A 16,360-nucleotide genomic window follows, 5' to 3' on the forward strand; every position below is an offset into this window, starting at 1 on the left:
CTGGGCTCTACGTCGAAGTCTGGAAACTCCTTGTTCAGGGTCCTCCATTGAGCCGCATCGGTGGGGTGTCTAAGTACACCATCGTCGTTACGGTACACCCCATCAAGACCGATATCCTTTTGAGTCGCGTCGTGGAAGATGAACCACCTGGCTTCCTTCTCGTTTTGAAACCAACGCTCCAGCCGGCTACCACACGGGAGATACCATACCGTCTTCGTCGCTGGACCATGAGTCACTTCTTCCTCCGGAAGGCCCTCAGGATTGGAATTTTTCTTCCTGTATCAGGATGTTTTGCATACTGGACAGCTGTGCATGTCTTTGTAGTTACCCTTATATATGATGCAGTCCAACGGACAACCATGGTATCTGACAACCTCTAACCCGAGGGGACATGCAACTTTCTTCGCTCCGTACGTGCTCTTAGGCAACATGTTGCCCGCAGGAAGAACTGTAGAAAGGTAACTCAAAATATCCGTGAATTCCGAGTCCACGATGTTATATTTTGCCTTCATTCGGAGAAGTTCGAGCGTTACTTCCAGCACAGTTTTGTCCGGCCCTGCATTTTCATACAACGGTTTCTCTGCATCCTCCCTCAGCTTCTGGAATTTACGGGACACTAACTCATCGTCAGCGTCATCTAACTGTTTACGCAGGTGCACATCATCTAGCATTTCGGCCACCCTGCCTTGCGGAACTTCTTGATCTTCGCCACGGCATGGTTCGTCGGATGGATCATCATGCTCCATGTTCTCCATTTCTGGGTCGCGTTCAACTTCAATGGCATCCTCGCCGTGACAAGTCCAACGTGAATCACCCAACACAAATCCGTGTAGGAGCAAGTGCAACTCCACATCGCTTGGCAGAAGCATCATTGTGTTACGACAATTGCTTGGACAACATGTCATGTCGTCCCCTTTTCTCAGCATATGTTCCGTGGCGACATCAGTGAAGTCCTTCAGTTTTCTTATCCACTTTTTGCAATTTCTTGTCTCCTCGTACATCCAAGCATGGCTCATCGAGTTAAAACACGATAAACAAACATAAATCAAGTTACATATAGTATCACACAAAATTTCGGCATGACCTTTGCTATAAAATTTACAAATTTTGCAAAAAAAAATGCCAAATAAACACCCACCCACACCCACATGTGAACACAAACAGCACGATGGCCCGTATACATGTACAAACAAAAATATTCACAAACACGGCATGATGGACGCGGAACATGCACATTCAACACATATTTTATTGAGAGAGAGCAGCTTAATTAATCACAGAGGGGAGCAGAGAGAGAGAGAGGGGGGACCAGAGAGACAGAGGGGAGGGGGCGCGCGCACAGCAACCAGAGAGACGACAGAGGGGAGGGAGAAACGGAGCTAGGGGAAGAGTGGGGGACCTCCCAAGCAAGGGGGCCGGCCGGGACAGCTCCTGGAGAGAGATTGAGCTCTCCCGGCCGCCGGCGCCATTTCAGCCACATCGAGGAAGAAGAGAAGAGAGGAAGGAGCTAGAGGAAAGGAGAGGGAGAGGAGGAAGAAGGAGAGGGAAAGGGAGCAACCTTCCGGCCGCCGGCGCCATGGAATTTTGGCAGAGCTTCGCCGTCGCCTGTGTGTTCAAGGGCCACAATTGGTCCAGAGACGCGCGAGCTGAGGAAGATAAGCCACAATAACTTTGCTTTATAGATAACTTACCAGTGGCGGTTCAAAGAATCTGCCCGCCACTGGTAAACGGGATGGGAATCTCTGAGGAGCACTAGTGGCGGGTAACTGATGCGGCCACTGGTACTAGGAGCACTAGTGGCGGTGAAAGCCGCATGAGTGCTGGCACCGCTACTAGTGCTCCACTAACAGCGGCGGTGGAAGCTAACCGCCATTGGTACTCGTTTCAGATTCTTCCAACGACTTACCAATGGCGGTTTGTTTTTTCGACCACTTTAACCGCCACTAGTGCTCGTGCGCCGGTGACTACTAAGGAGCTCCAGTGGTGGTGAATGACCACCGCCACGGGTGCTAGAGCACCGGTGGTGGTGCTGGTCGTGCGAGTGTTTTCACCGCCACCGGTGCTCCACTAGCAGTGGCGGTTTGTTTTGGATTCCTCCAACGACGGCCAGTGGCGGTGAATGTTTTGGACCAGTTGTACCGCCACTGGAGCTCGTGCGCCAGTAACCCATTCTGGCGTAGTGTGCAACTGGGTTTTCAGTAACTATGTTTGTTGCCGACTGGCTTCTTAATTTATAAATGATCAGTGCTATTTGGATTAGTAAAAATGGTTGGTTACTGATGGTGAATGCTCTACCAATTTTCAAACTTGCAGCACTACCAGCGGGAATCCTCCAAACCGCGCCAGCAAATTAGTAGCCTGCAGAACTCAAACAGGTAAACATCTATCAAATCATATCATGATGTATATGAGATTTCACCAATAGTTATGTTTTTGCAGTCTAACTTGTCTGAAATATTTCGGTAGGTCCTTAGTGAAGGATTCTGTCAGCACCATGACCCTCAGGGATCTCAAGCAGCTCGAAGGCAGACCGGAGAAAGGCATAGCCAAGATAAGAGATAGAAAGGTATGCCGCAAAACTGTACTCCATGCTAGACTGAATAAATTAATAGCTTTAATTTCATAAAAGAAAAAATTCTGAATAATAGATTTGGCAAAAATATAAATAAATCGAATTAAAAATTATCCATAAATATTGTTTTTAGAAAATAATCACCGCATGACGTCACGTTCATTTGTGACGTTAATCTGTGATGTTTGTAAAAGGGCCTGGAGCTGACGTGGCAGAATTCAGTGACGTTCTAGCGTCATGGAAAATAGTGTTTTGTGACATATTGGTAGGTAATGTGTGACGTAACTAGGCGTCATTGAATAGGCTCATCGATGACGTTTTAAGGAACGTAACAGAAAATCATGTATCAATGACGGTGCCTGAACTTCGCGTCACTAGGATGAATCCATGACGGTGATTCAGTGACGATGCTAGTGATGCTCCGTAAACGTCACTGTGGGTTTTTCCGTGACGTTTTCAGCTATTCAGTGACGTTTACATTTCGTCACATGAAGTCTGATCTGTTGTAGTGAATTCTTTAGCAGATGAGACTTCAACAGCAATAGAGGTTCACCTTCACTTCCTATCACATTAACTTCAGTGCTAGTCCTTTTAATGCCTCTCCATCTTTTACTTATCCTAGAGCTATTGATAGGATGCCTGCATTGCTACCGGCTAAAGGATTTGTGACGAGGCGGCGGCAGCGGCGGCAAGGGCGGGGGGAGGCAGAGAGCTGGTTTGGGGGGAGGGGGAAGGTGAAAGAGGAAAGAGAAACCGGCTGGGCCCACATGTCATTGTTATCTTTGTCCCAACATGTAATTAGCTCCATCGGTCCCACATGTAAGGAGTATACTCGTCCCACTTGTAAGTTCTTAACTCGGCCTCTCCTGCCATCCCTTCCGTCGACCCCACCTGTCAACGCACCCCTCGGCCCCACTTGTTGTAGCGCTCCAAGGGCTCTCGGCCAACCTGAGAACGTGGCCCCACCAGTTAGTAGATGACGGTCAAAGAGGTTGACCCAACGGCAGAGCTTTGTTTGGGCACTTGTGAGGCTTTGCAGAAGAACGAGGACAAAAGTGAGCAGAGTTTGAAGCGTGGGACAAAAGTGAGCAAGACCAAGGAAGGTGGGGCATGAAAATAAAAATCCCAATCCCATTCTTATTAGCTTCGCAACATATGGTGACACAAAAGGTAAAAATAACAATTACTCCCTGCGATCCATAATAAGTGTCTCAGATTTAGTACTACTTTGTATTCCCTACGATCCATAATAAGTGTGGGGGAGTTAGTGCAAATTTGTACTAACGTTAGTACAAATTCCCGACACTTATTATGGATCGGAGGGAGTACTAAGTTAGTACAAAATCCGACACACTTCTTATGGATCAGAAGTAGCAGATCATACTTACACTTGCCATTTATGACGTCTCATAGCGGAGCATAGGTCTGGGTTTTTTTAGGGATCACAAAAGAGACATATACACTTACACACCATTGCAAGCATGCATCCATGCAAGCGTGTACCTTAACTCTGAACTCTCTAAGAAATAATAGATACCTAGGTCCATATATCTCACTATTTTGTTGATAAGTTTTGAATTTAATTAATCCCTCCGGTCCATAATAAGTGTTGTTTACATAGCACTCACATGTGTGTGAATGTCATTTGTTGCTACCACCATAATAGGTGTCGCTGATGTGTAAAATCAACGACACTTATTGTAGATCGAAGGAAGTACCAAAATATGCATGGGACGGTCCATCAATCTCACTAAATTCCCATATATAGCACTGACATGTGTGTAAATCCCATTTCTTGCTACCACCAATGTTATTGATAGGTCGGACAAGGAACCTAGGAAGCCCAATGATCTGGGACTTCTGGCTATGGGGGTTTGTTTAGGGTCTTTCTTAAGTTTGTTTCATTTCATCTTTGGGAAACTGAACTCTCTGCGAAGCTGCTTCAGGGTATCTCTTTGACGAGTTCTGAGGTGGCACGAGTGTGAAAGGATAGAGTGAGCATGTTTTTATTTTTGGGAGTACTTGTTTCATTTCAATTATTATAGTCGGATATATATCAAAAAATAAAATGTTTGAGAAGTATACCCAATTGTGTCGGTCGAGTTCATTGTTTCAAAATCCCAGTGAGCAGTCACCATGGTGCCCCATTTGGGCACACACTATTTTTCAAAGTGCAAGTAAGAAATGCCAGATACTAATACAAACATGGTTTAGTCCCAAATATAGAGTGATCTAAGTAGCTAAAATATCGAAAATGAATATGAACATGTCTGGTAATTTGTACAGTATATTTCACACATTTAGGGTCATAGTGAGTAAGAATTTGACATGTATACGACAAATTTTACACAATTTATACTAGATGTAACATAATATTATTAATACGAACACTAATTCAATTTTAATAATGATTATTTAGTCTTCTTTCGGCAAATGTTAGATTATATCCATAAACTAATCAAATTTTTGATTGATTTAAGAAAAATGTAGAAGTCTCTTACCAAGCTACAAGGGTGAATGCCGCCGAGGAAAAACAGAGTTACATGCTGATATTCTGCAAGTACACCAACTCGAGGTAGATGTCATCGGACTCACACCAACTAAGAGGAGATACGGATGTGAGCGTGCCCATGGCAGTGGGAGGAGATGCGGATCGACGCTCCTTGTTTGGTGGTGTGAGCGTGGACACCGTGAAGAAGAATGCAACGGAAGAAATGGTGAGGAGAAGAAACTGAATATTCGCCGCTTGTCCAAAGGTCCATGAGGGCGGGCGAGGTAGGGCAAATTCGTATATAATACATATAACATTAAATGTTTATTTTATGATTGCAGAAATGTATTCTAATGTGTTTATTTTCTATATTTTAATAATTCTTATAATGTTTTGTATTTTACATTCAATATTTGTATGGGTGGATTTTCTTTGTTTTTTTGGATCCACTTTAATATTGAACTAATTTTACAATCAATATTTGTAGTATCCGAACTCATATAAGTATAGATTGTCAAATGTGTAATAATCTTAATGCTATATATATCTTTCTAATAATCCAATGTTTCACGGAATGATAGAACACATGGAGATGGATTATCAAATCAGTTTTTTATAAGAGTAAATATATATTTATATTTTTTTTGTTTCCAGAAACATCTCCATACTTATATACTTAAAAACAAGATATTCGGGTTTGCTGTATCTAAATCACATGACTATAGTTAGGGATAAATTGATTGTTCAGCCGTTGGATGTACATTGTTTGTTAAGATTCATAACAAAAGAGAAGGTAGTGGCTCTGATACTATCGACTAAGAAGAAAACATGTTGCTTAAAAAATCAGTCACTTGAGATATGGGCACACCCATAGATATTTGGCACCCTAGTCACCAAGTCGAGCGAACGGGGAGGGGTCAGGCCCGAGGGGATCAGTGAAGACTCCGAGACCTCAGACGGTCTTTGCTGACGGCGCCTTCTACCTCCTCCTCTACTTGCTGGCACACCACACATTGAGATGGAGGGACATGCTGGGAGAGGTGACTGTCGACAACGGCAGTTGCTGGCAGCAGCCACACTAGTAGAGAGGGAGAGAGATGTGAGGTTCATGGAGGGAAAAGGAACGACGTTGGCCCGTGGTTGCTGGCAGCGGCGGCACTAGAGGGGAGAGGAACATGGCCAGCGAGAGAACTGTCGCCACATAGATGATTTGGGGTGGGTGTGGGGAATAGTCATGGCCATTAGGCCGAGTTTTTTCGGGCCGGCCCGAGGCACGTGAAAAAAGCACGGCCCGGGCCAAATCGTGCCGGGCCAGGCACGAAGCCGACCACGTGCCAGGCTTTTTTAGGGATTCCAGCCCATGGGCTGGCACGAGCACGGCACGCAAATCACCGGAACGAGCCCGGCACGAAAAGCACGACACGAAAACAAGCCAATTTTAATTTTTTACAATATTTTTTATGTGTTTTCAAGTGTTTTTTCAACTTTTACAGAATTTTTCCTTTAAAAATGCCCCGAACGGGCCAAAACATCCCGAACGTACACAACTCGGGCCTTCGTGCTTTCAAGCCTTTGGGCTAGGCCCGAAATGACTGCATGCCAGGCCTTTTTTCTAGATCAACCTCGTGGGCCAAACTGGCACGGCACGACTTCATTTCGTGCTCGGGCCGTGACGGGTCGGTCCGTTGGCTAGGATCAGTGGGGAACAAGGCGTGAAATGGGAAAAGAAGAGGATAACGTGGAATTCGTCGGACGAGGTCGGACAGACTTGGAAACATGAACCTCATCACTTGTCTTCGTCTTCGAGCGAGCGCCGCCACCCCTCCCTTCCCGTCCCGCTGCCGAGCAACGCCCCAGCCCCCTCGCTCCGTCTCTCGTCTTCCTCCTCGTGCGAGCGCCTCCACCGCAAGTATCTATCTTCCTCCTCGTGCGAATCGGCTAGGAGAATTGACTACAGGCTGGTAGGAACATAAGGAAATGGCTCTTGCCTTTCATCTGAATTAGAAGATGATATTGGTATACCAACTTAATTTCATCTGAAATTTTGGCGTGCAAATATGGACACCCGGAGGAGATTTAAGAAGAGAAATTGCCGAGGAGAGATAGATACAACTGAAGAAAATACATCACAAGAAAGAAAAGAATTCCCTATGGCAGTAGAAGCTTTGGTCTGTTTGATCATTTCCATAGCTCCTCCATTGGAAGACCGCGCTCTGCGGCGACATCTGAGAACTGTCTCATCATCTGGGTCGCCTTGACGGTAGCTCTTGCGTTGTTGAGGGGGTTCTTGCTTCGCAGCTGCTTCCCCAGAGCATTTTCAACTCCAGCCATTTCCAGCACAATCCTCACAGCTCCACCTGCAGTGACACCAGATCCAGGACAAGCAGGCCGCAACATGACCTTCGCTGCTCCATAGTCTGCACTAGCTCTGTCACACAAAGAGAAAACAGTTCTCAGAATTGTAACAAATGCTTACCGTATGTACAGTAGTTGTCCAGTAAGGGAGGAGAAATTGATTCATAATACCATAATAATACAGCACATGTTTACAACCATATGTTTATAAACAGCTAGCGAGACTATAGGACCTACATAAATTTAAATGCTAAAATTTAACACACCATCAGACGAAAGAAGAATTGCTAGGAAAAAAAATCAGCGTTTATTTGGCAGGGCTTGATTACAACAGCGTAGATTAATCAAATGGAGTATATACTATATGATACATGTGTTACGTGTATGACACATACAATTTATAGATGTTAGATATGTATAGTGAACAAAACTATATTTCCAAATATAACATTATATATATGGTCTAGCAGTTAGTTGCACAATGTCACAATATCTGAGATATTCGATTGAACAGAACTCATGACTTCATGGTATGGAGCAATCACATACAAAATATTTGCATTGTGTCTACAGAACTATCAATATGAAACATGTTCTGGCCTATAAATACGATAATGGTACATAGAAGAGAAACTATGTGCCGATGCAAGGAAAGCTTAAATTACTTGAACAGGCAATCTATACTCCAATTGGCACTTATTGTACAACTTCTCTATTTGTTATTACCAAGGGTGAACTTTAAGCAGAACAAATCAATCATCATCAGATGGTAGTCTACAAAGTTGCACATGCTAATTGGCAACTTACAATGAAAACGAGAAGCAGAAAAATGATATATTATAAGATAGTATTCCATAAAAAATAAATAGTTAACATCCTAAGCGTGGTACATCGAAATGTAGGCTGCAGCTTTCAAGGTTCATGGCTTTCTGAGGAAAATTCAGGAGGACATCAATTGACATGTTATTTTTCAAGTATAAAGGCACGCATATAACTAAATTCTGATAAATGTTAAGAATCTCTAGCCATATCTGAAGAGCACAAACATACCAAGTATCGTTTGTTTTGACTTTCAACTAAAACACATAGACTAATGTACAGAGAGTACAGTACTAAAGACACATAATGAATTTTCAAAACCACAGCTGCACAAATGCCACAAACCTTAAAATAATACAAAAACTATATTGCAAACATTCCACAAATATTAATTGTGCCAAAGAATTCAGGAGCGAACAAGGAGTAAACTTTGACGGAAAATTACCAAGATATTGACCAAAGTGATATTACCGAAAATGGCTATAGAACAGGAAACGGATGTGGTTTCATAAAGGGAAAGTTATATCCCTAGAACAGGAAACAGACCACAAATTTAAATCAGCAAAATATTGCAACATTATTTTCACAAATTTTGAGCAGAAGTTCCAAGTTGATTTCTGCACTTACACTAGTGCATATCAACAAACAAGTTCCATGGTCTATAATAAACATCAGAATGATCCAGTGACCTATAATATTATTAATATAACAATATACTTGAAGCCTTCCAAGTCCTATTTTTTCATCCTAAGCTTTGGGTGTGTCATTCTGTCCTCATGATAGATACAATTTTCTTTAATATTTGTCGGACTCTCCTGCATCGATTTGGTCATTGCAGAACTAGCACCAATTCTTCTCCATGCTCAAGTATTAAAGGGGAGAAATAAGTTACAGCTCCGGTGCCATCTAGTGTTGCATTAGAAGAGACCTTCATCGCGCTTGCCCAATGCGGTGGAAAGCTGCATGTCCTATTTTCGTTACCCATATAAGATGAGGCATGTCCTGTTCTCAGTATCCTTATTACGTGAGATGCTTAGTGAGTAGTAATACATCGCTGGTGGTGACCGGAAACGTGGTGCAGATCTACCGAATTTAGAGAAAGCACATGCGTGAGAGCAGAGTTAGACTCGTAGAGGAGCAGGGTGAAGGAAGTGGGAAAAGTACACCTAGATTGTCTTCTTGCTGGTGAGGATGAAGAAGGAAATGTCCAGCAAGAGAGCAGGATTTATGGTGGTCATAGTGGAGGCAGAAACAGGAGAAAGACAACGACATTTCTCCTGACAGCTGTCAAAAACCGTATTGAACTATCCCTTGATCAATGTCCGTATATTACATTTTTGTTCTGTGGCAACACATGGGTAGGCTGGAAGTAGATAATATAAGTTAGTCGGAAGCCTATGAATACCATTTAACTTTTGCTGTGTCTCCAATAAGTGGATTTCGGAGGTCCTTAAGTTCTGTTTTCACTTTGGAAGTTCCAAAGTTAGTCCATAAACCATTGCATGTGTGGTACCCAAAAGAAATACCTTTCAACTTGTAAGGTTTGACTGGTATACGTGGCAGTCTGTATATTGGATTGAGGCCACTAAATCAGTAACAAGTACCAGGAACACAGGCCAAATGGGGTTCCAGGATGTGGTCAGAGGGGGTAGTGTTCTTCAGGGTGATAGTTCAGGATACAGGACATGATACTAGCAAATCGAGGTTGATAACCAAATTTTTTTTTGAAGTTAAACTGTAAGAGCTACGCGATTGTAATCCGACAGTATATAGATATATAATTTTACAAAGTGAGACACCAAAGTGCGACCTTCGAGGATCGAACTCTGGTGGGCTGCTAGCATACCTCGCTGGCTGACCACCCAAGCATAGCTTGGTTCTCGGTTGATAACCAAAATTACAAAGCTATTTGATGCACTGTGGTAATCTAAATATATTAGAGGAAAGAAAGGAAAGAAAATGGACAGATTGGCTCCAGAGAAGATGCAGGTCGAGTAAACCGCCCTCACTCTATCTCACTATCTGTCTCTCCATCCTGACCCTAACCAAACTGCCATCACGCTCTCCCCATGCTCCTGCCCTGTAGATTTGGCTACATTGCCCAAATATCAATGACGATAGAGGCGAAAATGCTGGAACTGCATATGTATCTCTTGCCTACATCTTTGTTCTCCATAGATGAAGTCACATCCTAAAGATTCAGCTCATCTTCAGTATTTCGGAATTGGGACTTCAAATTTATTGCATGAAATTTTCTAAATCATCAAACTATTGATCAGTGCAAGATGACATTTTTTTTCTTTTCAAAACAAGCTTTCAATGATGACCCACGAAAGGCAGCTTTAGGGAAAAAAAACACGGCATCAATATTCAATAGGAACCAGGAGTAATCCTCAGCAACACCACAGCTCATGATAGAACAGAGAATTTAAAATAAGCTATTGAAGGTTTGTTATTGCTGCATCCAAACAAAAGGAACATTGAAAAGCCAAATATAGTACACTGGGACAGAAGTAATAGACTCAAGACTGAGTTTGACTTCAATATTTAGCACATTTGAACTTATATAATGCGAAGAAAATAGACACTATTGAGTGTAACCATTAAATTTGAGCAAAGAGCAGTGACAGAATAAATTACTACCATTAGCTCTTTAACAGAAAATGAAACCATTTAGGCACAGTTCCCAGAATCCATGTCAGCTTTGAGATTGCTGAATTGGTCCAAGAATTACAACCATTTATTGCAGGCAACTAGTTTTATTATTGAAAAGGAGGGAGTCGCCCCGACCTCTGCATCAATCGATGTACACAGCCATCCACTATTAGTGTGTTTCATGTTAATACAGTAGTTCAGAAATACTATAAAAAACACGATACAACTCAAGCATCACATAATATATTACTAGCAGTAGGAAACTAGCACTCCCTCCGATCCTAAATTCTTGTCATTGTTTTAGTTCAAATTTGAATTGATCCGTGGTATGTGGAGAATTTAGAGCATGTTACATTTTCCGTGACCCCACTCTATGAATGTGCGGGTACTCGGTTCCCACACTGAGTTTGCCACACCACAATTTCTTCGATATGTGTTGGCTGATCAGCACAGTTGTTGGCCTAAGCTAAGTCATAGTGAAGTTAACCTTGAACAAACAGGCTTTATAGTTTAAATGGAGCAGGCCGAGGCGCCGAGCATATTAATAAAGCTCAAGTAGTGTTAGCTAGCAATGTCACTCACCTGTGCGGGAAGGTGTTATACTTGGTAAGTGGGACTGTGACGAGATTGCGGCGGCCGTTCATGCCAGCCTTGGTGATGGCCTCCGTGACTTCTTTGGCCTTGCCGACGCCCACACCAACATGTCCCTTCATGTCGCCGACGACGACGATGGCGCGGTAGGAGAGCTGCCTCCCGCCCTTGACGACCTTGGTGACTCGGTTAACCTGCACGACGCGCTCGGTGAAGTCGTCGTTGGGGCGCTGGTCCCGGTCCACGTCAACGGGGTCCACGACCTTGACCTCGAACACGTTGTTCCCCATCAGCGACACGCCGCTGAAGGCCGGCCCGTAGAGCGCCTCGTACGCCGCCGTCACGTCATCCGGTGATTCCGGCGGCAGCTCGTCGAAGGGCGCCGGCTCGACGTAGCCCTCCGGCGGTGCCGCGAACTGGAACTCCGAGGAGGACACCGGCTCCGCCAGCGGCTTCTTGTCGCCGTCCTCGTCCTCCTCCGCATCTTCCCCGGAGACGGCTTCCGCCTCGCTTTCTACATCCTCTTGGTCGGAGGCGGCGCCGTCCCAGGAGGAGGACTTGGGGACCGGAAGCACAAGGCGGCGGGAGGTGGAGAGGAGGGGTTTGGGGCAGAAGCGGAGGCGCTGTGGGAGGGAGGAGAACAATGCGGTAACAACTGGGGCAGCAGGGGGCGCGGTGGCCGTCGCCATGGCGGTGGCGGTGGCGGTGGCAGCCATTTTTGCTCTGGCGAGGCAAGGCCGCGAGGCGGAGGAGCGGAGAAGTGCGGTGGGATTGCCCGGCTTATCCCCTTTTGTTTATTTTTGAGCTTATCCCCTTGTGTATTGTGTTATCTGGTCAGGGCTCGGGCCTCGGTTGCAGACTTGGGACGAATCGGCCGGTCTGGCTTTCTGGGCTATATTTGCAGGCCGAGAATATGTCACGGTGTTCACCAGGAACAGGAAGTTCCTCCGTGAGTTGGATGAAAAAGCGAGCATGGATTGCAGCGATTTATCCTTTATCAAACTTTTGGTTATGTTATTTTGGTCTTTATTCGATTGATTCTCAATTTTTGGTTGAGAATGAAATCTTGTCAACCAATTCAAATCTCTATTCATAAGTGGTGTCAACTTTTTTATCAACGATGGAAAAAAATCTTTACTAATCTTATGTCTAGCTAATGGTCGATAAAAATTGATAGGACACAGTAGATGGATAAAAACAAACATATCATTTTTTTAGGCAATCAACAGTGGTAAAGTGTCCCCACCTAAATATATTACTTCAAGCCTTATGAATTATAGAATCACGTCACGAGCCGGCGGCTACTTCAGGTCATTGTTCTTCGGTTACATTGCACAGAATTAAAGAAAAGAGGTTGCAGACAACATTCATATCGCGTCTAATTTTAGCAAAGCAATGATGTTTGTCTTCACCATGTTTAGGTATGAAGGAAGAGATAGAAATTACAATACTCCATTGTCATTTTACTCGTATCTCGAATCAGTGGCCTGCATTGAGGAGTAGTATGAAGGCCATCGTTTTGCTCGTAGTGCCACTTCTGTAGTTGTCAGTTGCCACCACTGCTGTGCAATAAAGTTCTCCTTTTCCCCTCCAAAAATATATTATTGTTGAGATCTTTATTGTCATCTAATGGAGTAATCACGAACATTAAGTAGCGTTGAATTACAGCATTTCCCACCACAGACGGTGTAAAATACTAGGGTCTAGGTCTAATTTCATACTACCACGTACTAGATCTGATCAAAAGTTACTACAATTTGAATTCTCATCTACTCCCAGCGCAACAACTTCCCCGGTTGCCAAGTTGTTCTCCCAAAAGGTCTAAACACAGATAATTCGTTTAACTTTAACCACGTTAATCACGTACTTGTCGTATTGACAGCGATAAGCAGCAGTTAGTTATGCACTCAATTGACTCTTGCGCCTGTCTGAAAGCAAAGGTGAAAAAGCCTGAGCGCTCGTGCGATGCGAGGCTACCCGGGCTGGAAGCTGAGGAGGGTCGCGTTCATGGGCCAGTTCTGTCGAGCCCGATTGGCCCGGGCGGACGACTATTAGTCGAGACATAAAGCCATCACCAGCTTAACAAAAGCCATTTTTGTAAAGCGGACCAACCAACCGCTGCCTTTTTCTCGGCCCCTTTCCCCGTTTCCATGGTCCGAAAGGCGTTCGTGCGTGCCCAGCAGCAAATAAAGCCAGCGGCGTTCGCCGGGAAGCAGCAGCAGCAGCATCAACGCTCGTGCCGTGCCGTGCTGGTCTCGTGCCAGAATCGCAGCTAGAGCCACCGCATTCCACAGCACGAACACGACCGATGAAAAAGAAAACGGAAGAAAGTCGAAGCTATCAAAAGGAGAGTTGCTCGTCACCATGAGTCCATGATCGGCTTAGCCCGTGCTGAATTACTGGGATTTCGTGGGGCTCGCGCGGCCGTGTCGTCGGACCATGAGATGAGACGGTGGTACATACACGGGAAGAGTACGACGTGATATATGTTGGAATTTTGCCTAATATTGGTCCAGCCTATTTAATTTAATCAACAATTCTTGAAATCCTAGAGGCCCGTGTGACCCATTTACATGTCATGGGGTGGGACAAATGTTTAGTCCCACATTTAAGGGGAGTTTCACCATTTTATAAGGCGAGCTCTTCCACCACTTTGTAGAAGGAGAAGGAGAGAGTTCCACACGCGCGCTCCTCCTCCTCCTCGGAATCTCGCCGAGCCAAGTTCTTTTTGTCATGCATGACTGGTATATATGCACAGAAGCTGAAACGTTTTGCGCTAGTGGACTTTGAATACGAACTGAGTGGTTGTTCGGTTGTGGCCGGCGCCTGTTCGGTTCACCTCCTGACTCTTCGTTTCGCCTCCCATCGCTGCCTGTTCGCCTTCGTGCCTGTAAGAGAGAGAGGTCGCTCCTCTCCTCAAACGCACTTGGACACAACCACTTCCAGAGCACTGTGCTGCCTCAGATCATCCCCATCCCGTCTTGCGGCGTACACCGCGAGCCGGGACAGTAGGCCTCCGGAACCCTGCCTCTTCGAGTCATGTACGGGAGAAGGACGATAAGGTTTTTGGGGAACGCTATCGACGCGACTACGGACTCCTTCACGGACTCCGACGACCGCTTCCCCAACGACGACTTCTTCCCTGCAGTCGAGGACCTCTTCCTCGACGACATGGCTGACCCCGACGCCAACGCCAACGTCAACGTTGTTGTACTACTGTATGCTATATTCCTATCCTTTCTTCAGTTTGTTCACATCATGTCTCTGTTCATATGTTCTGCAATTATTTGTGATACTTGATTGACTGTTTATCTGCTAGATTGCATGATTAGTTTATTTCTATTCATGCTTTATCTACTGTTTATTTTGGGTACTACACTTGGTAAATTGCTCATGTTCTCAACAATATATACGTGCTACGGTACAGGCAGGCGAGGACACGGCCGGCTTGGCTGGAATGATAGGATGGATATAGATGGATGGCGCGCGATAGATGTGGTGTGTAGCAGCTAGCTGTACTGTGCAGGGAGGATCGGGCAAGCAAAAAGGAGGAGGGCACGTTTGCTTAGCATGGGAGGCAATCGCGTTGCCCCCCTTGTGTGCTCTTCTATCACCTGCCGCGGTGCATGTTTGGCATCAATCAGCTTGTGCCCATCGCGGCCTCGATCGGCCCGTTTGTCCCTTCACGAATCAATCATGGCACCAAGGTCAGGTGGCCGCGCTTGGTAGCCGGTCGAACAAAAGCTAGCTTGGCAATTTCCACCTTCTCTGACGAGCCCAGTATATATATTTTTCACATGCCCCGCCTGTCAGGTGACGAAGATATGCAAACCATAATTCCAAGGGAAAAGAAATCAGCACGACGTGTCTACGTGCCGTGTGTTTCGTTAGTGCGGTTAATTATTTCTTCCGTGATGTACCCACCGAGACACATACATACACGACAACTTCGCCAAACTCCAAGCTCCTACTGGACCTGGACGTGAGTACGTGTGCGTGCGCGTCTACGAGTTTTACTTTGTGCGAGGGAAATGGTCCATGTGTACTCATGGAATGTAAGTATCTGGTCTCGTCGCACGTAGTACTCCGTACATTAACCAGGGAACGGCTGTCCGAGTCCTAAAAAATTCGAAGGCTATCAGCGCTAACACAAACGGCACAACTGTCACTCAAATGTTGGACCATGACGTGTCGGCAATTAGCGTAGGTTAAGTTGTCCATCGCACTAAAATCCGCCCAGCTCACGTGTCCAACCAAAGAGATTTTACATGTCACTCATTGATGATATGTGCATACTGCATACGTGACCACTAAATTCGAGATAATATACAAAACCGGTAGATATATCTGGTTGTGATCCAAGGATATTCTCACGATGTTTCCGCACCAGACAGAGTCACTATCACTTTCAAGGCTAGATCAAAGAACATACCAAAAGTATAATGTACTCAAAGATTCAACACTAGTGATGTAATCGTTGTTTGAAACTTTGGAATTAAAGGCAGACTTATGATTTGCTGATTATTTGTTCTTTTTTTGCCGCAATCAATTTTTTGAAATAAAAGTTTAGCTGATTCTTTATCCAAATTCGAAGGTCATATAGTCTGCATACAAGTAAAACAGCAGAAACGCATATAGGACGAGTGTACGCACGTAATTAATCTCATATCTCAAGCATCCATATACGGAGTTAATTGGCACTCCTTTATGTAAGAATCTCTCACTGAACAAAGCACCTCGAAACAATTTTTAGGCGACATCAAGCTAAACAATTTCATCGCAAAAAAGTGTGTGCAACCATATATTGACAGAATCTAAAAAGAGTGAAAAAAAAAACTTATAGCGAAATATATAGATTGAAGTTGGATCCATGGGAA

General features: G+C 44.7%; 1 protein-coding gene across 1 annotated transcript; it reads right to left on the reverse strand.

The window, feature by feature from the left end:
- Positions 1-7,033: 7,033 nt before the first annotated feature.
- On the reverse strand, positions 7,034-12,309 carry LOC100841719 (30S ribosomal protein S5). Its single transcript, XM_003564964.3, has 2 exons — positions 11,475-12,309; positions 7,034-7,491 (listed from the first exon to the last, which is right to left on the reverse strand). The coding sequence occupies exons 1-2, from the start codon at positions 12,197-12,199 to the stop codon at positions 7,242-7,244; spliced, it is 975 nt and encodes a 324-aa protein (XP_003565012.1). The 5' UTR covers positions 12,200-12,309; the 3' UTR covers positions 7,034-7,241.
- Between the last annotated feature and the right edge of the window lie 4,051 nt (positions 12,310-16,360).

The sequence above is a fragment of the Brachypodium distachyon genome, chromosome 2 (genome assembly GCF_000005505.3).
Source record: "Brachypodium distachyon strain Bd21 chromosome 2, Brachypodium_distachyon_v3.0, whole genome shotgun sequence".
Lineage (NCBI taxonomy): Eukaryota > Viridiplantae > Streptophyta > Magnoliopsida > Poales > Poaceae > Brachypodium > Brachypodium distachyon.

What these genes read in the sequence shown, in the direction of transcription:
- LOC100841719 (XM_003564964.3), bottom strand. Translation starts at nt 12,199, where the DNA reads ATGGCTGCCACCGCCACCGCCACCGCCATGGCGACGGCCACCGCGCCC. An exon ending in TATAACACCTTCCCGCACAG is followed by an intron (nt 7,492 to 11,474) that starts GTGAGTGACATT and finishes TTTGTGTGACAG; the next exon opens with AGCTAGTGCAGACTATGGAG.